This window comes from Taudactylus pleione, unplaced genomic scaffold (genome assembly GCF_031769625.1).
Source record: "Taudactylus pleione unplaced genomic scaffold, aTauple2 ptg000043l, whole genome shotgun sequence".
In the NCBI taxonomy this organism is placed as follows: domain Eukaryota; kingdom Metazoa; phylum Chordata; class Amphibia; order Anura; family Myobatrachidae; genus Taudactylus; species Taudactylus pleione.
The window spans coordinates 13,509,824-13,530,969 of record NW_028284445.1 but is presented as its reverse complement, the minus strand read 5'-3'; the positions used below and the strand labels follow the sequence as shown (position 1 = coordinate 13,530,969).

General features: G+C 43.1%; 1 protein-coding gene across 1 annotated transcript in view; it reads left to right on the top strand.

Moving 5' to 3' along the window:
- The window catches only part of MTUS2 (microtubule associated scaffold protein 2), a 486,382-nt gene extending 465,680 nt beyond the window's left edge, over positions 1-20,702 (top strand). Inside the window, exons 13-14 of the mRNA XM_088460265.1 lie at positions 12,862-12,959; positions 14,334-20,702. Of these exons, the coding sequence (XP_088316391.1) occupies positions 12,862-12,959; positions 14,334-14,544 (309 nt within the window). The 3' untranslated portion in view covers positions 14,545-20,702. The remainder of the gene's footprint in view (positions 1-12,861; positions 12,960-14,333) is intronic.
- Positions 20,703-21,146: the final 444 nt, after the last annotated feature.

Here is a 21,146-nt window from a genome sequence, read left to right as displayed (position 1 = left end):
GGCTACAAATGACCATGCTTCAAAAAAAGTCCTCCCGCTGTTGTGATTAGTATGTGAACAATATATAAGGAAAACATCTGTTCTATTAGGACGCATCTGATGCGGAAATGCAGCGATAGCTAAAAGTATTTTTTAAAACAGTAGTTTAGAAACAAAGAGTTTTTATTGTCTGTGTTATCATAGTAATGGTAGTCCTGTCTGGATTAGTGCAGTGGTTATTTGGCATTTATATAGCTTGTAACTATTTTGGAGATATAAGAATTGTCCAATCAGCGTTCATTCCTTAAATTTACAAAATAAAATTAATCAATTTACAATCAGAAGATGTAGCCATTAATGCGGTCAAGTCATTTAAGAGCAATGTAAAATTGTGAGGTGCACAATATAAGGGAGATAAAGGTTGCCATTATCGGCATTCAAACGCTGTTACAATGGCACAATGGCGCCATTTCCCGTAAATTGCTTCTAATTGAATTGCCCCCAATATACCAAAGCTAACTCCTAAACTGTCAACGCTTCCCTAAAGACCACATAGGAGAAGAACACAGAAGAGTGAGGGCTATGGGCTGTAGACGTCCCACCAGCTATCCCAGTTTATAGCATTCATATCTGTTCTGACCATGCATAAATGTGAAGATGAGTTTCCAGTGGGAGACAGGCTTTACAGCCCACCAGGAAGGTAGTGGTTCTGGAAAACGCCATTATTGCTCAGTCTGCCCAGTCTTCACGCGCGGCGCCGCTACTGTCCTCAGGGGCACCGGAGCATCCTATCTCCAGGTAGACTCCTTTCACCTGACTCCCCTCCCCCTGCTCCTGATACGGTTGTGGGCTACAGACGGCTGGACCCTGGAGACTTTTCAGGCGGCCATTTTCTACAGCACTCCCTCCAGTGATAAGTGGAATCACTGACCCTCTAGAGAATCCCTGACAGAGACTAGCACCTAGTGGGTACCTGGCTGCTTCCTTATCTAGGTTTTTTGCTTGGGTAAGTCTCACACTGAGTGCCTAGACTGTGCATCCCATCCAAACACGGCAGACAGAGTCTGACTGACATTCTGCCACTCCTTCTTTGTGCAATATAGCAGTATATGAATGAATCATCAACCTTGCACCCTTTGTTGCTACAAAGATCCTAAATTTATTTCTACTGAATGCAATTCACTCTTCACACCATAATTCTGCAAAGGAAGAATTAACTAACTATTTAAATTCTTACGCCAACTCCACCCATATGTAGGTCAAATGGGAAAACACAGGGTTGTTCTCTGACTTGCTACTCGATGTGACTTGATGTCTGTATGACGCCAGGCCGCAGAGAGTCACTGTGTGCGGGATCCTTACCTTTGTAACATATATACAACCTGATGTCGCTAACTTTGACCTAAGCTACTATTTACGGCACTTTTCTCTGATGCTACATTATGGTCAAAAATAAAAAACCACCTCAAAAAGGCAACACACCTCAACCAAAGGGGCCTCGTTCTCAGGCAGACTTGAGACCATTTCTACATACCACTCCGGCCAAAGTCAGCAGATCTTACAACATCCAGCCCCCCTTCCTCCCCACCAATCCCCATGATGTCCCTATCTCAGGACGACCAACCTCAAACTTCCTCGAAAAAGGATAGAGATCTTCAGGATATTCTGTCCTTCATGAAGACCCTACCCACGAAACAGGATCTCCAAGACACCATCCGACAGGAACTTGCTGTTGTCTGGCAAGACATATCGCAGATTTCTGAGCCAGTTACTTTCCTGGAGGACCATCAAGACTCTACAGATGTTTGTTTAGCCTCCTTGAAAGATATGATTTCAGCCCAAACAAAAGAAATTCACGCTATAAACCTAAGGATGACAGATCTTGACAACAGGAGACGGAGGAATAATGTACGCATTAGAGGTCTACCAGAAGACGTCCCCCAATCTGGCCTAAAAGATGCACTCACAAAAATATTTAATGAAATTCTGGGAAATGACCCAAATGAACTCATAACCTTTGATAGGGCACACCGAGCTTTGAAACCAAGAGGTCTCCCAGCTGAGCGTCCTCACGATGTAATTTGTCGTCTACACTACTATGCACAGAAAGATGAAATTATACGCAAGGCAAGACAGTTGGACGCAGTAATCCAAATATTCCAAGATCTGTCCTGGCACACACTTCTACAGCGCAAATCCCTAAAACCTATTACTGACGAGCTTCACGATCGCCAACTGAAATATCGATAGGGCTTCCCCTTCAACCTCCAAGTATCTTCAGCCAGGAAAATACACTCCCTATCCTCGTTTTCTGATCTGACTTCATTTTGTTCCGGTCTCGGTCTGCCAAAGCTTGATATCCCCAACTGGGAATTCGACCTTCCTGCGTTACAACTTCCTCAAAGACCTGAGAATAACCCTCCTTGGAAGGAAGTTCACAGCTCCAAGAGAAGATTTCAAGCTTCACCGCCTTCATTGACTGAAGATGTTACCTGATTGATCTTATCTGCTTTTGGACTGGGTTCCTCTTTTGCCAATAGCTGGTGAGATCCATCTAATTACTAATTTTATTGCTTGCTAAGTATTTACCATATCTCCCAGTCTAGTTTATTTTTTGATTACTGGACAGTTAATATTTTCTCACTAAACCATCAGATTACTGTTTATATCTTTGCAATATTAGGTGTGGTTATTTCTATATTGCGATATGCAATGTTAAGTGTCTACATGTTGCGATTATGTTGTATATGCCCTTGGCATATATGCCTATTGGAATTCTGGCTCCCCAAGGTGTCAGTTTTTCCACAACGAGTTTTACCTTGTTCTCACAATTCCCGTTTTCTCCTTCCCATCTCATTTTGTGCATTCTTTTCTTATTAATTGGTTTTGTGTGTTTTGTTTTTTTTTCAATTTACCATTTTGAGGGCTAGAGTATTTTTTGTCCCTCTACGGCCTCCATGACTTCCCCAGGTACAATTAAAATATACTCGATTAATGCTCGGGGCCTTAATATACTCGAGAACAGGTCTACTTTATTAAGATCCTTATGGGCTGACAGAGTAGATGTTGCACTAATACAGGAAACCCATTTTAGAATTTCTCCCCGTAGCCCTTCCCTTACCAACCATCGTTTCCCACTTGCTTATTACTGCAACACCCCGGACAGTAACTCTAAGGGGGTAGCAATTCTATTCTCAAAAAACCTACAAGTGAATGTAATCTCTGTCCACAAACCTGTCCCCGGGCAGGATACTCCTATTAAATTGTAAGATATATAATCAACTTTATACTTTTATTGTAGTATATGCCCCCAATCAAGATCAAGCTTTCTTTTTTCAGCTTCATCTTTTAAAGCTTGAGCCTCTATGTTCGGGGATAGTAGTACGGGGGAGGGGGACCTCAACTGGACTCTTGACCCAACCCTCGATGTCTCGACCAACACCCCCAGATATTCTACACAGAAATATAGTAGGGTCAGGAAGATATTTCACAATCTCCAGCTGGCTGACTCCTGGAGGGTCTCTCACCCGACAGACTGGGATTATTCATTCTATTCCCACCCCCACCAAACATACACATGACTGGATTATCTATTTTTAAACCACAGACATCTTCCTCTCCTTTTAGACGCCTCGATCGTCTCAATTACCTGGTCGGACCATGCCCACGTATCAATAACTCTCTCAGTTCTGCATCAATCTCCTAGTCAGTGGACATGGCACCTGAATGAATCTTTATTTCAAGACACTGTTTGCAGAGATGACAACAAAACCCTGATTGACTATTTCTCCATGAATGATACCAACGATGTCTCCAAAATTACCATATGGGAAGCTCATAAGTGCGTCTTGCGAGGCAAGATTATCCAATTAGGCTTCCTTATGAAAAAACAAAGAATGCAACGCATAGCGAGTCTGTTGCAGTTGATTCATTCCTTGGAATCCTCACATAAGTCCACAATGTCTGAATCGGAGTATGTTGAACTGACAGAGGCCAGAGCGCAGCTGAAAAAACTGCTCTCTGTTAATGCCCAGCTTTCTCTTCGTAGATGTAAATGTAATACTACCAATGGGGAAACAAACCGGGACGCTTGCTTGCACAGGCACTTCGGTCCCAAAGAGCAAATTCGTTTATTAGCTCTGTGAAAGATGAAACTGGTTGTCTTCACTTTAAAACCCCAGAAATTGCCTGCTGTTTTAAAAAATATTATACAACTTTATATAACTTAAATAAAACCTCTAAAATAGCAACCCTGCTTCCTGTCTATTGCAAGCTAAAGAATATCTGAAGGCAGTAACTTACCCCACGCTCCCACTTTCTGATTGCGAGGCGTTAGAAAGACCCTTTACTATCCAAGAGTTGGAACATGTCATCTCGACTGTGCCATCGGGCAAAAGCCCAGGTCCAGATGGCTACACTATAGTGTACTATAAAACGTTTAAAGATGTCCTAGCCCCCAGACTTCTGCAGGCCTTTAATTGCATTTCAGCAGATACCCATTTCTCACCATAGTCATTGGAAGCTCACATAACTGTGATCCCTAAACAAGGTAAGGACCCCTCGGTATGCTCTAACTACAGACCTATTTGTCTTTTATATGTGGATATAAAATTATTCGCAAAACTAATGGCAAATAGAATGAACAGTTTACTCCCATCCCTAATACATAGCGACCAAGTGGGATTTGTCCTGGGCCGAGAGGCAAAGGATAACACAACTAAAGTATTGAACCTAATCCACTTGCTTCTAGAGGTCAGCTTCCCACTATCATGCTTTCTACCTTTCCAGAAAAGGCATTTGATGGGGTCAATTGGCATTTTATGAGGTCTGTCTTGGAGCATATCGGGTTGGGTCCTCAAGCATTGCATAGGATCTTGGCCCTGTATAGTAAACCCACTGCTAGGGTCCGTATTAATTGGTCTCTTTCTGATCCATTCTCGATAAGTAATGGGACGAGGCAGGGTTGTCGCCTGCCCCATTGATTTTTGTCATCTGCATAGAAGCACTAGCTAGATCAATTAGGGCTAACAAACATCTATCCGGCATCTGGATAGGAGATGTGGAGTACAAATTAGCCATGTTTGCTGATGATATTTTAACTTTGATTTCATATCCCGAAGCCTCCCTCCCGCAGGAGGGAGTGAATTAGATTTATATAGTACACTTTCTGATTTTAAAATCAACGTGTCCAAATCATGCGCCCTCAATATTTCAACTCCGCCATTATGCATAGCTGGGTTGAAACGCTCCTTTCCTTTTCAATGGCAGAATTCACATATTACATATTTAGGTGTCAAACTACCTCGAGACCTATCCTTATTAGTCTCTTTAAACTACCTTCCACTCCTTAAGGTTTTACGAGCTGACTATAGCAGATGGCACTTTAAACAGCTCTCGTGGTTAGGTAGGATTAGTGTTGTCAAAATGAACACCCTCCCCAAGTTACTATATGTCCTCCAGACATTGCCGATAAGCGTTCCTGACGCCTGGTTCAGCTCCATACAACTTTTGACGCAACAGTTTATTTGGTCCCGTAAGAGACCCAGGCTTAAACGTTCAACTTTGACGCGATTCACTCGAAGAGGGGGATTCCAACTTCCGGACATTAAAAATTACTATTATGCAACCCACCTGAATAGAGTGTTGGACTGGACCAGGAGTCGAGAGGTTAAGCAATGGGTGGAATTGGAGGGTATCTGTGCCAAGCAATATCCTGAGATATTCCCTTGGCTCCCCGCCATGCTCACTCTTTCATAGCCCACCCGACCATCACCCCAACCCTTTCAGTCTGGAGGACTTTACTTCACCTGCCTGATATATCCTCAGTTTTTGGTCCCTTAACCTCATTCCTAGCTAACGCTGATTTTTCTCCAGGTATGACCCTCTCACACTTCTCGGGATGGGCAATTGAGGGGCTCTTCAGGGTCGGTCAGCTGGTGACTTCCAGGGGTGTGAAGCAGTTCTCTGATATTAGGACTAAATGGGATATTCCACAAAGAGATTTCTGGAAATTTCTGCAGGTCAGACATTATCTTCAATCCGGTTCCAGACTCACTCTGGCATCTAGGGAGTTGACAGAGTTTGAGAAAATCTGTATAGCCCCATTAAATCCAACACATACGATTTCCACCATATATAAATTATTACAACATCAGGGCTCTCAGACCCCTCCTTATTTTATTTCAGCATGGGAAAGAGATCTAAATTTAACTCTCTTAGAAAAGGAATGGGAAAACATATTCCTCAAAGCCCATAGTAGCTCTGTATGTATTCAAACTAGGGAGACACAATATAACATTTTAATGTGTTGGTACAGACATCCCTCATTACTACATACGATGTATCCTTCAATATCAACTAAATGTTGGAGATGTCTAGATTCAGCAGGATCTCTATTACATATTTGGTGGTCCTGTCCTCTCATAGAATCTTTCTGGAATGATGTTATTGCAAATTCTCGTGATATACTTACAACCCCTGTCCCTACAGACCCAGCCTTCTGGCTATTAAATCATTCCTCCACCCCACTGTCACAATATAAAAAATCACTGCTACGACATTTGAGTAATGCTGCTCGAGCCTCAATACCCCCTCTCTGGAGATCATCATCTCTCCCTAACCGTAAAATATGGTTTTCTAAAATAGATTATTATATGTCTATGGAGGACCTTCTTTTATCTTCAGTAGGTAAACAGTCCGAATTCACGTCCACCTGGTATCCTTGGCTTGTTTACAAATCATTGAATACATATAACAATCATATTTCTAGTGGTGCAGACACAAACTGATTAATTATGAATAAAATGTATTGATTTAATTCGACGATTTTGTTCCCCTCCATGGTCAAGTTTTTTTGTTTTTTTCTTTCTTTATTATTTTCAGTTTTTGTTTCCTTATCTTTTCGTATAGAAATTTGAAATGGAAACATATTTTGATGGTTTCTTTATTTGTACATTGCTATGTTTAGTAATGTTGATAATTCTTCTCGCTGCGTCGAGACCTGATATGTTATGGAAAATGTTATTTTTCATCATCTGTATGGAAGTTGTATTACCTTGTTTTTTCCTATAAAAAACAGAATAAAAAAAAAAAGAACAGGCGCAGGCTAGCGGGATAGCCCGTGGCTGTAGCAATAAGTAGAATATCTTGAAGCAGACTGCAATTATTCTGAAACTGGGTGCGGGGAGCACAACTGAAGCAGGCTGCAGGAAACATTAGGGGGCAGATGTACTATGCCTTGAAGAAAGATAAAGTACCAACTAATCTGTGCCTAACTGTCACTTTACAGGCTGTGCTTGAAAAATGGTGCTTTATCTCTCTTCAGCGCCTCTCTCGCCAAGGCTTAGTACATCTACCCCTGGAGCTGAGTGCTGGAGCACTAATGGAGCAAGCTGCAGTGAAGTGCTGTGAAGCAATACTGGAGTAGGTGACCACAGGTCTCAGGAAAGCCGCAGGTGGTCAGCGGGGGCACAGATATCAGTAAGATGACACCCCCGGACCCGGTAACAGGGACCTGGACCCCGCTGTATTAATGTTAGGGTGAAATAGTACTGTTGACATGCATAATGCTGACATGTTAAACATGTCCCCATTATGTCAGTGTCGATTTTGTGAATGTTGACATGTCAGATGTTGACTGAGACAATGATATTATTCTAAATGTTGACATTCATACCATGTCAACATTCTGGTGTCAACATCCTGAATGTTGACCTCATATACCATAGCCAGGTACCAAGTAGAGGAATGTTGTCTGCTGTAAGTAAAGATCACAATTAGTCTGTTTCTAGAGACTCGTTCTGGTAGTTCCATGTTTGGCTTCATAGGAGCTTGCCAAAACCTATGACAGAGTAGGTACGTGATAAGATTGTTCACTTGGTGTGTTCAGGAGGAGAAGTAGATGTTAGAACCAAGGATTCATCTATCATTTATATTGAATCAAAAGTTTTCTGTCTGGTAGAGGGCAGCTTGGGCAAGTCACGTCCTATGTATCCTTCTAGTTATTTTTGCCTGGTTATAAGATGGAGGAAGATTGGAGGCTTCGCATCAGACACCTTAACACCGAGCTAAAGAAAGACATTGTTATGTCCCATTAGCGGTAATTTAAACTAGTTAAGGGGTGGTGCCGAAAATATTGTAGATCTCTCTGCTCTCTTAAAGATGATGAAAAGTATGTTAGTAACAGGCACGCTTAAGAAAAACCATACAATTGTAAATGCTCTGGGGCTGATTTAATGTACATACAGAAAAAACATATTTATGTGTATAGATGCATCCAGCTAAAAAGCCAGACATAAATTGTTAAAGAAAAACTGTTCCCCCAGCACTCTGCAATGAGACTTGGATACTACATGATAATAGAAATACAGAGATCTTTGTTGCATATATTTGCAAAGATATGTTTAAGCCAGCAGGCCGTGTCAGGGCGTCTCTTTTCTGGTGGTCCCTAACGCTACTTCATAATAGCACCCACTTTGGGTCATATGATTGCACACTGTTAGGCTACATGATAATAGCACATACATTAATAAATCTAAGTTGAGAGCCAAATCACCTGGAAGAACCCCAAAATCCTCCAAATGGCACTACAGGAACCAGCACACCCATGCCTCTCAGAACAGTAATAAAATAGTGGTTGCTCAAATCAACCTAATGGTCCTTCACAGGTGCATGAAAGGCAGTAACGTCACTGTGGGGGTGTGGGCCGCACACAATGTTGGCTCCTACCCAGTGATAGCAGCAGGGTGCTGCAGTGTGACATTCTCTGCTCCTGTCACAGAGGAGGAGCTGGTGGTGCAGGCACAATCTCCGGGGACATCCGTCGGAAGTTCCCGCGCGGCCATGCCCCCTTTATGGTAGGCCACACCTACATCGTGGTAGGGATTTAGAGTGCACACCGGATGTTGCCATACCCAGTGACGCCTCTGATGAAAGGGGAGGGGTTAATCTAGACAAGAAAAAGGAAAAACGTTCCGCCAGCACAATGCAAAAGACCAGCAAAGAGACTTGAATAATACATGATAATAGAAATACAGAGATCTCAGGGCCTGATACGTATGTGCACTGCTGAACGCAGATTCCCGATGGCGTCGGAGCCATGTGCAGTACGGATCTTGCGTTATTGCACGCAGAGCGGCAGCAGACTGTCAGTGATTGACAATCTGCTGCCGTTTCTGGGCGGGGAGGGGGCGCAAACAGCCACCGTTTCCCAAAAAGGAGGTTTGTTGCCGCCGTTAGTGGGGGGGGGGGGGGGGGGGGAAGAGGCCAGGTTCTCCGTCGGCCTCTGTGTTGTATCTGCAGCTGCCTGCTTGCGTGACCCCATTGGTCACTCAGCTGGCCGATGTATGCAATGCTGCTCCCAGTGACGCCTTCTGCTGCATTACCATAATGGTGCTATTGCAGCTGCGATAGAATTTGCGGCCGCAGCATAATCACCCCCTCAGTTTGCATATATTTGCAAATATATGTTTATGCCACCAGAACACGTCAAGGCTTCTCTGTTCTGGTGGTCCCTACATGATAATAGCACCCACTTTGGTCATATTATTGCATAGTGTTAAGATATTTTAGATGTCAATTGTTACAAGTGTCTGTGTAATAAACATCCTACATAGGGGCATATTCAATTAATAATAAACCCCGCAGCTAATTGTCGCGCTGGACAGGATTCAGTTAGCGGGGATTCCATGCGCGGGTGTCCCTGAGACCCCGCGTGCGAGTCCCCGCTGTTTGACTTTACCTCGCACCTCATGCAGGTGCGAGGTAAAATCAACGTGAGGCCGCCCTATTCGGCTTTGCGCGAGAGGTTATTACACACTGATTCCGCAGTGCTCGTGCGGGAGTCCCAATATAATGACGCCGGGAAATAGCTATTTAATTGAATAGCTAAACCCCGCGTCGCAGGATTTTAGCCTGTCAATTAGCCGCTGGTGAAATCCTGCGACTAATTGAATATGCCCCATAGTAGTAGAGTTTGCACCAGGCAGTAGTGTATATAATAAACACCATAAATCGCAGTAGCATAAAGGTTATTTCTACTTCTAGTGCACTGAGGCAGGGACTGATGTGAATGATTAAAATAAAAGATTCTTTGTACAGTGCTGGTGTTATATAAGTAAAGGTTAATAATGACAAGTGATGTAAGAGATCGTTTTGCTCCTGTAGCTATAACTGAGTCATGGTAAACTGATCACTTTGACTGGGACATTGTGTTAACAAGGCGTAAATGGAAATAATGAAGCAGGGAAAAGGGAATAGTTGCTTTTTATGTACAGAGAAAGATAAATGCAACTTAAATGGAAGAATGTGCAGATTGGATTGGGAGTATTTGGGTAAAACTAATTCTAATTATTTTTTCAAATAGGAGAAAATGTATAGCCCTCCAGGACAGGATGAGGAATTCTATATATCATGAATAGATTATTTCACTGAGATGGTAATTATAGATCAGTGGTTCTCACACTCTGGGCCTAATTCAGACCCGCTCGCGAGCGCTGAGCATTCGCAAGCGGGTCGATGTTGGGCCAGTGCACGTGCGCACGACGGACCCGGCTCCTTCGTGCGCATGCGCGAGACCCGGATAGCGACGGGCAAGCCGTCGCTATGGGTCTCGCTACAAAGGGGGCGTGCTGTCGATGATGAGTGACAGCACGCCCCCTTTGGTGGGCGTGCCGGGGGCGTGGCTGGCCAGACGGAGGCGTTCCCATGGGAATGCCTACCGTCTGGGGCCGGCCCCACTGACATCACAAGTGATGTCAGTGGGAGTGCTTTCGGCTCTGATAGAGCCAAAAGCACTCCAGGGCTTGCGGCAGACGAGACCCTCCCACAAGGGTCTCGTCGCAAGCCCGATGGTCGCGATGGTCTTGACCATCACGACCATCTTTTTGGCTGCTCGCTATAGCTGTGGGTGGTCACCCAGGAGGCCGCTCTAAAATCAGGAAGGACGGCCCTAATTCAGAGCGAGCGCTCTGTCAGAGCGTCCGGCTCTGAATCAGGGCCTCTGTCTTCAGGACCCCACACAGTTCACCTTTTCCAGGTCACCCAGCAGGAGCACAGGTGTAGTCATTACTCACTGACACATTTTAAAAGATCTACAGATGGAGCTAATTATTTCACTTATGATTCTGTGAGGAGACCTGGAAAACATGCACTGTTTGGGATCCTGATGACCGAGTTTGAGAACCTGTGTTATAGGAGACCCCAATATTCCTGGTGCAGACTGGAGTCTGCCAATTACTAAATCAGCCAGGGCTCTCTGTAATTGGCTAAGTAGTGCAAGACACAACGTCTGATTGGCTGCCAGGCCAGTAACTAGTTGGGCTCCCTGGATATTCAGTATGTGTGAAATGCATATTCTCAGGAGTGGTCCACCCATAGGGTTTTTTTTTTCTACTTTTTGTTATAAAATTGCCATTGAATGATAATGGACCAAGAAAGAAACAAGATTTATAGGTAATTATTATTATAGGGGCACCAGTTAATAAATTTTTTATGTAGGTAAAGTGTGTGTGTGTGTGTGTGTGTGTGTGTATGTGTGTGTGTATGTGTATATATATATATATATATATATATATACACGGAATCATTTTATTATCATTTTATTATTACTTGGGCAATCTGAGTCATTATTATTGATAAGAGCAGTCTTTATAATTATTAAGAAGGAACAAAGGCCCTCATTCAGAGCCGTTCGCTATTTGCGGTCGTTCGTTTAAAAACAAGGGGTGGCTATTCAAATGATCCGTACGCACATTGCAGTCTGTTCACACCTCTAAGTCTGAACGAACGAGCAAAACATACGCTCGTTTATTTGTTAAAAACGCCCCCTGGCCGCTCGCACCATACGTCATGTCCGCTATTTATTAGATTAATCGAGTACATCGACCAGCGTATGAACTGCTCGCTATTCTTGTGGTTGGTGTTTGCTACCACAAATTTGCGAGCAGTTCTGGCTATAAAATAACCCAGTGACGTGGACAATGACGCTGCTGTTTTAAATATACACACCCATAAAACGCCCGTTTTGACCTTTAAGCACGCCTGCGTTCGGATCTCCACTCCCCATTTTCAAGCACCTTCCCCTGTTACCACCCACATACGCCTCATTCTGTCACTCAAAATAGCAGGCACTCGCAATATAGCGTACAAACGATTTTCGGCCGCACTGACTAGTTCGTGCATGCGTACTAAAAACCGTACGCATGCGCAGATGTGCAAACATCGCTCGGAACGAGCGTACTGCCGCTAACGAGCGGCTCTGAATGAGGGCCAAACATCATTATTATTGACATGAGGAGCAATCCTTATGATTACAAGGATGGATATCCTGAAAACTTGGACTGTTAGGGTGCTTTGAGAACCGAGTTTGGGAACCACTGATACACTTAGACATTAAGCACCATTTATAAAACTTTATACAGTTTGTGACAGATGTAGCTACAAGTGATTGGAGGGTGACACTGACAATTATAGTTTAGGCAATAGGGCAGAATGTGACAACTATGTACCTGTGAGTGTCACATGAAAAATGAAATGTTGACTATTTAGTCAAACAAATGACCAGAACCATGGCAGCAAAGGGTTCAGGAGATCATGTCAAACAAATGTACAGTAGTAGATCAGTGGATATAGCGCCTTTAGATTTTAGCAAGGCATCGGTTACGGTATGCCACAATAATACCAAACTGACCATACTTAGAAACTTATTTATGCTGCTGTTCTAGTGACATGGCATTTACATCATACTCAATATCTATTTATCTGCTATGATATTGACAGTACCAATAACAATTGTTGTTTAAATACTCTTTATTTTAGTTTTTTATGTCCTTTAGGCACTTCGGCTGTTGTAGGACTTCCTAAAAAATCCACTTGTCTTTGTAGGCTGAAGTAAATGTTATCCTGGAGGAAAGGATCCAGGTTCTCCAGCAGCAGAATGAAGACATGAGGGCCCGCATTGATCAGAACGTTCAGGTCACCAGGTCGGTGTGACTGTTCTCTGGGGGTCATTGAGCTGTAACGATTTAGGGTTGCTGGAGGAGGACGGATATATTGGCATTTACTATGTCACTGGCGAAACGTCACCTCAAGTGTTTTGTACAGTTTTACAGGCCTCATCTTGTGATGCAATCTAGAAAAGGACTATTAAAATGGTGTATTAATTAAATTAGGAAATATTACAAGAGTTTACCATGCAGAATTTAGAACTGGGAATGGACAGAGGTAATGAGATAGAAACAATGAGTAGTCATAGGTGGACAATTTAATTCTCTGTGTGGTCACAAAGGCACTCTGGGCCTGATTCAGAGCCGGATGCTATTTGCGCTCGCTCGTTCAGAAAAAGGGGCCGGCTATTTAAATTGAGCGCTCGCTCTTTGCGGTCTGTTGACGCCTCTATGTCTGAGCGAACGAAATATGCACTCGCTATTTTGTAAAGACGCCCCCTGGCCGCTCGCATCATACGTCATCTCCGCTATTTATTTGATTAATCGAGTACATCGAAAGGCATCTGAACTGCTCGCAGTGCTTGTGGTTGGATTTTCCTACCGCAATCATGCGAACAGCTCAGGCTAAGAAACAACCAAGTGACGTGGTCGATGACGCTGCTTTGTTAATTATGCACACCCTTAAAACGCCCGTTTTGACCATTTGGCATGCCTGCGTTCGGATCACCACTCCCCGTTTTCAAGCACCTTCCCCTGTTACCACCCACAAACGCCTCATCCTGTCACTCAAATTAGCAGGCAATCGCTATTTTGCGAGCACACAATTTCCGACCGCAATGAATGGTTCGCGCATGCGTATTACAACGCATGCGCAGTTGTGTGAACATCGCTTGGAGCGACGAGCGGCCGCTTACGAGCGGCTCTGAATCAGGCCCTCTGTGCCAATGTACCTTCGCTCAGTCCTCTCTGCAAAGGGCAATAGTCCCTTCCCAACCTCTCCAGCCACACATCCCACCAAGAGTCCAAACATGTTTGTGTATATCACCTCTGGTGTCTCCGGTTGTCCACTATCTCCGGTTGTCCACCCCTTCCAATCACCTCAGGCATACACACACGTTCTTCTCTGGCCTCTATCTTATACCTCAGTCCATTGTCCCCAGCCAATCCCTCACAGAGACTCCTTGGGATGCATTTGCTAAATTGAGCGTTTTGCTTTTAACATGTTTGCCAGTTTTTAAATTTCAGTGGTTAAACTTACCGCTTATTAAATCTACCCCAGTGTGTCTGTAATATACCCATATATTCACAGCACTTACTTATACACCAAAAAACTCTCTGCTTTTATATGTCCCAATTTGTAAATTGGAATCTCCACGTCAGATTGTAACTAGTTTGTGCTGTCTTTTATAGGCAATTATCTGTTGAAAATGCCACTCTGCAAGAGAATGTAGAAAAAGAGAGCAAGGAAAAGAAAAGATTAAGTCGAACCAATGAAGAACTGGTTTGGAAACTCCAGACTGCAGAGTCCATGAGTCCAATAAAGCATCCATCATCTCCCATTAACCACTCGTCCTCTTCAAGTTCTCTATCGCCCTCTAAAGTCGGCACGGCTCAGAGATGACACGTCAGCTGTCAATAGTAGACATTTTTGTTTCCCATGCAGATGATTTTCTAAATGCACTTGCAGTAAGCGGTCCTCAAAGTCGTGTGACCACACGTGAAATCCGACGTACGTTTTTGTATACTCGATATAAGATGAGCACCTCCTGTCTTTCACATAAACTTCAAGCCAAGGAAACAAAAACATTCCACTGAAATAATTACTCAAAGAAACCGCATCAATATTTCAGGTTACATACAGTCCAATATGCTGGGTTATATAAACAGTATGTGTATTGTGCACACTTTACAGATGCTAATATATACATATGAAATGGAAAGTTTATGTTTTTTTCCATTTTTTTTTAAATGTTTTGCTTTTTTGGATAATTGCTGATGTGTTTGATCAGCCGTTTTCTAACCCGTGCCTGTCTTCTCTACCTACATGGGACATGTTCTGTCCATCCTATTTGTACTGCTTATTGTAACAAGGTAACACTGATCTATACAGACCTAAACAAAAAGCGCCTTCCAAATGGTACCACACTATCACCAGCTCTATCCAGTTATTACAGAACACATGCCACCTACGCAATAATCCAAGGCTTCGCTCGCATGTCAGGCCTTATGTTTCCTGTGTGTGGTTTGTACCAAGGCCCAACGTGGATGTTTGACTTCTTTTGGACTTAACATTGATGAGATTTAGGCTTTCATTACATGGCCATATGGGGCGCTGGGCTTTTATTTAAACATGAACCAGAATGAGACAAGCCAGATCTCTTGCTATGTACATACGTTAGATTTTACCTGCAAACTGTCAGTGGCTCCTCTTCCACCACCGCCTGGATCATTAAACAAAGACGTCATATTCCCATTGGCTTGGAACCTGTTACACTGTATTTATGAAAACTTTGGTGTGTTAGACCTAGATCCTGCTTAATCTTCCATGTTACCCTCCTTTGTTTAAGAAAATACAATGTTTACATGATAGATCTTTTTTTTTTTTTCCTGTAAATTTTGTAACGCACATGTGTATATAGGATTCTGCCTGCAGACAAGCACCTAATTTATAGTTCTGATTGGGAATCTGTTTGGTTTTATAGGTCAGGAATGCCACATGATAATAAATAGAAGCTCAGTAGAAATATTTATTTTGGAATGTAACGAATCTTATTACCAGTTACCTGCACTTTTGTACTTTGTTATTTAATCAGCCATATCTTTATAGACTTGCTGGCGTTTGGTGTTCACCTTTCCACTGTGAAATATGCTGTAGGAATCCTATTGGCTCTGTCCTAAAGTTCTAAGAATACAGCGCGCTCTGTGATACGGAGACCAGACCCTGCAGGATAACGGTGCAAAGCAGAAAAACGAGAAAAAGTGCAACTTTGATGGTGGTTATTTTAATTTATAATTCAACAAAGATAAAATTATATAATTAAAGAAAATACTTAAATACCTTTTAAGCTCTGTAATGGATGATGATGAAATATACAGGTATAGCTAATAAATAATATTCCTGCTGCACAGCTCCTGTTTTTAAAACTGTGTAATAAGACAGAGATATCTTTAAAACCGTTTAGAGAAGAGAATTTCTCTTTCCTAGTGGCTAAGCTCCCTGACATTGCCGGCACAGCTGCGAGCTTCCGTGACATTGCCGGAACAGCTGCAAGCTCCCTGACATTGCCGGCACAGCTGCAAGCTTCCGTGACATCCCTGGCACACCTGCAAGTTTCCGTGACATCCCAGCACAGCTGCGAGCTTTCGTGACATCCCCGGCACAGCTGCGAGCTTCCGTGACATTCTGGGCACGGCTGCGAGCTTCCGTGACATTCCCGGCACAGCTGCGAGCTTCCGTGACATCCCCGGCACGGCTGCGAGCTTCCGTGACATTCCGGGCACAGCTGCAAGTTTCCGTGTAACAACAGCCCTTTTGTGCAGTCCATTACCAAGTAAATGTCCTCAAGACATCAGGGTATAACGCTTTTTCATATAACAAATTGCAAAGTCACATAACAGCTATTGATTGGCTCGTTTCATCCATGATGGTGACATTATACAATGCGTGTTTGGATTTACAAAACAATATATTTTTAAAACCACTTCCCTCAGGAACGACCCATGTTATACTCAGTAAGAAGATTTAAACAAAATCTGTATTTTTACAATATGTTATTATTCAGTGTAGTGCCCTGTAAGCTGTTTCTGCATTACTTCTGCCTACAGATGAGCCATAATAATTTAGATGGACTTCACTGCATTTGCTGCCCCAGCCGCCATTGCCTTCCCGTGGGCAGTGAGGTCAGCGTCTGAGGGCACTGTATAAAATCAATCTGCGTTTTGCATGCAGCAGTGCCCTTACTGAGAAAAGGTTGGTGGTTGTGCCCTGTTCTTGCTTCTCCTTTCTATGATATTTAGGCAGGATTTATCTGTGGGACTATACAAAACCTCATTCATGGCCTGATGGATGCACTAAAGGCCCATTTCTCTGCGCATAGACAAATGGTGTCACTCAGCTACTGCTTAGGGTCTGTTGTACATTTGCTGCCTTCCCAACCCCCCCCTCCCCCCCAAGCTACAGAGGGAGCTATGGCCCCAATGTGGTAGCTACTTGAGCACCACCTTGCCGGGGTGGATTATATGTTACCTAGCAGAGAGGTACTAATATATAATTCCCCACTGATGCTGTATTCCAAGGTGGGCCCAGGTACCTCGCACCCTCTGCTGCTCCCCATGCCCCAATGCCTACCCAGTTCAGTATTTACCACCTCTGGCTCCTCTAATGATAACTCCTCAGCTGACCACTGTGAAAAGATTGTTTGTAAGAGTTGTCAATTACAGTCATTGGCCATATCCTCTTCATACATTGGAGACAGGCAGCCATTGTGTAGACTGAAGCAGTTATAGATGGGAATGCAGTATGTCAGTTTGTAGAAGAACACTGGGCCTAATTCAGACCCGGTCACTGAGCGCTCGCTACCGGGTCAATGGTGGCCCAGAGCGCATGCCCTCGACGGAGCCGGCTCCGTGGTGCGCACGAGCGAGACCCGGATAGCGACGGGCAATCCATCGCTCTGGGTCTTGCACCAAAGGGGGCGTGCTGCCGATGTTGAGTGACAGCACGCTGCTCCTTAAAAAAAAAAAAAAAAAAGACGCCCTGATTCAGAGCGTGCGCTAGTCAGAGCCACGGTGTCTGATTCAGATTTGCACACAGGTCCGTTATGTGGCCTGATCTGGCTATATTTAGCATTGTGCATGTGTCCTAGCCCAGCATATGCAACTATGAGAACTACGGCCACTAGGGTCATACACATCTTACCCATATCTCCACTTGTGGCTGAGTGGGTGTAATTGGTCTGCAACTGGGAATTTGTATAAAGGACATGTAGAGGGAATTGTGGGCTATTCAGAGGGGAGCATGAGCAGAGACATCGGCCGGATCTCCTGCACAAAGGATCGGGCTGGTGTAGATGCCTGCGGATAGTGATGACAGCTGCTTGCACCAGCGGCTACGTAGGTGGGTGGAGCTCTGACTACAGATGATCGTATACGCTTTTATTTTTCATCATCGCAATGGAGCCAGCTTGAATCAGGCCCTTTGTGTTGTCATGAATATTGGTTCCACAATAATGGCTGCCTCTTCTATGTATATGTAATAATAGGGTTCAGTTCAAGCCTGAGAGAAAAATTCCATTTACACAAATGGGTGCTCACCCAGGGGCCCACATGCTTAGATACATCACCAGCCTGTGGGCACTGTGGCAGATGTGACCTGGGGTTTGTGTGTAGCATAGTGTGATCTAGGTGCACTATAGTGTGTTTAGCACCTTTGTAGGGCTGGGAGTATTTACTAATTAATAACATATACTTTTTACTTATATCACCAGCCTATATTGGCAGTTTTAGGTTTGTCTGGGGCCCTAAAAACCCTAATATGCCCTTGGTTACCAGGCCAGGATTTAGTAGACTAGGACTACAGTACTGTAGGGTGAGAGGAATATTTAGTATTCCTAAAAAATGTCAAGATACAAGTTTATTTCCCATGTAAATCTAGATACACGGTATTTTATTTTGTAACTTATTTATCTGTAAATAATTAGTTTAAAGCCGCATACACACTACACGGTATGTGTACGCGGCAATATCGTCATCGGCGGGGGCGCCGGGCCCACATCGCTGGTCGGTTTTAGCATACACACTTGCCGATATTTTGAACAAAAACGATAGTTATCGTTCAAAATATCAGAAAGTGTGTACACAGCTTAAATTATTCTTGTTCATCATGTGCTGGTTCTTTAGGGGCCTATTCATTATCAAGCCCCATCGGTCCCCTGTAAGTGGCAGCAGATACAAAATTAACCAAAGCAATTTGGCATTGCGCCGAGTGCTGGACATCCGCTCAGAAAAGCAGCTCTTCCTCGAGCCCTAGCACTGACACTTTCACCACTAATAAGTAGCAGTGAGCCGGGAGATGCTACACACAGAGGGAACCAGAGGAGGCTGAAGGATCAAAATAGATCCTACTTCGCACACCGGAGCTCACTCCAATAGGAAGAGGCAGGATTCCAGGAACTGACGTCATCTGAAGATAGCATCAGTTCCCGCAATGTAACTCTATAAACATTCAGCTTTAAGGGCTCGGTGAATATGCGGCAGCCACATTGGGCTACTAATGATTAATTGGCCTGTTACTTAAAACATGCAGAAACTACTGTTTCCACATGTGTAATGGGCCCTTTCATGTCAATGAATAGGCCACTTTGCTGTTTATTACTTTATAATCTAATTACTACACTTTTCTCAAATAGCAACAGTGACATCTGCAGGTCATAAGTATGTACTACAACACAAGAGCACAATAATAAAAAAATGTTTAGTTTTGTTTTTGTAACCAACTCCCATTTGTTTACCTTATGGGGCCCATCTATCAGCAATCAATTGGGGCAATTCAGATAATTGTGTAAAAATATTTGTAATGTATGGGGTTCACCAATTGCCAATTCTGACCAAATAGTCATTGGAATCGGCAAATCAGGTTGTCCAACGTATTGGATTTCACCGGGGTTGTAAATTGTATAGTAACGATCAGCCAATTTGCCAACCGTTACTAGGAATATGATGAGCCTTCTGTAATTGGCAGATGCGTTCTTAGGTTTCAGTGATTTACAGATCATTTCCACCAATCAGTAATGTATGGCTGCATATTGGTGGATTGAGTTATCGTGACATCAGGGGGGTGAACGCAGAACCGTTTTTTCCGGATTGCTGATGTATGGGCCCCATCATTACAATTTAAAATCTTCAACATTACGTTGATAAATACCATTGAAACGTTAAGTAATGCAGTGAAAATGACTTATACTGTACTAATTATAATATTGTGATTTTTCCACTGATTGCCTGCATAAAACACAAACGGGGGCAGTTATAAAATTTGGTGCAAAGGAAAAAAGATGTTACCCATTTATCAGATGCTGACATGTTGGCACATTAGTCTGCGTGGTCACCTTGAACACTGGTCTTCCATGCTCTGGTGTTGTGCGATTTCAGCCCATGCTCCAAAACTGATCATTTACCACCTTGTGACTAATTTATGGGAGATTTATCAAACTCATAGCAACCAATCATATACTAGCTCTCATTCATTCAGTAAGTGCTATAAAATGAGCACCAGTATCTGATTGGTTGCTATAGGTAACATCTCCCCCTACATTTGCTCTGATGCATGTGTCCCTCTGCGAAGTTCTTAACCTTTATGTTGGTTTAACCAATAACTGCCACTTTTTATTCTACAGATACCAAAATGTAAGCAAACATTTGATCGGTTGCTATAGGTTACAGCACACTTTACATGACAACACTTTTCATAATTTTCGCCCAAGAAATTAAATTTGTCCCCCTATTAGTAACACCCATTTCCTCCGCTAGTATTTTGTATGAGCTATTAAACTAAATTAATACAATAGTTGTATCCTTCATTGAATGCTCATTGGTGTAACATTGCAGCTTACAAAGAAGATAGCAATAAGTATGGCTGTAAGGTGTGTCTGTAGCCTGTGCACCCTCATATAAACATTATGGTCTCCCCATTACAGATTTAACATGACTGACTTGTTTCATTAATTGCATCTTTTTTGAGCAACTTAAAGTTTGGTGATTTCCGTTGTCAGCAATAAAATTTCCTCGCAATATATTATTTTGCTTTGTCTCATCATAGTGGAAATCCCCACAATACCTTGCATATAAATGGGTTTGTGTGTGCATTGTAGGAAAATACATTATACAACAGTTACAGCAAAACATAGGGCTGGGCCAGAGTTATTTGTTGCAACTGCCTACAGCTAAGCACTGGATTACTGATACTTAGGTGCATGAAACCAGACAGTCGGTAATGTCCCTCTGTTTAGATCTAACAGCATTCAACCATTGAAAGCATTTTGTATCAGCCAAACGACCACATTGAACGATATGTTGTTCAGTGCAGACACCCTCCCTCATCCCCGAACACATTACCCATTTTGAGTGGAGTATTAACAGGTAGGACATGGACAGACTAACATACTAAGTACATATGTGTACATAATTGAAAATAAAAAACAAACAGTTCATAGCTTTTTTATTAGT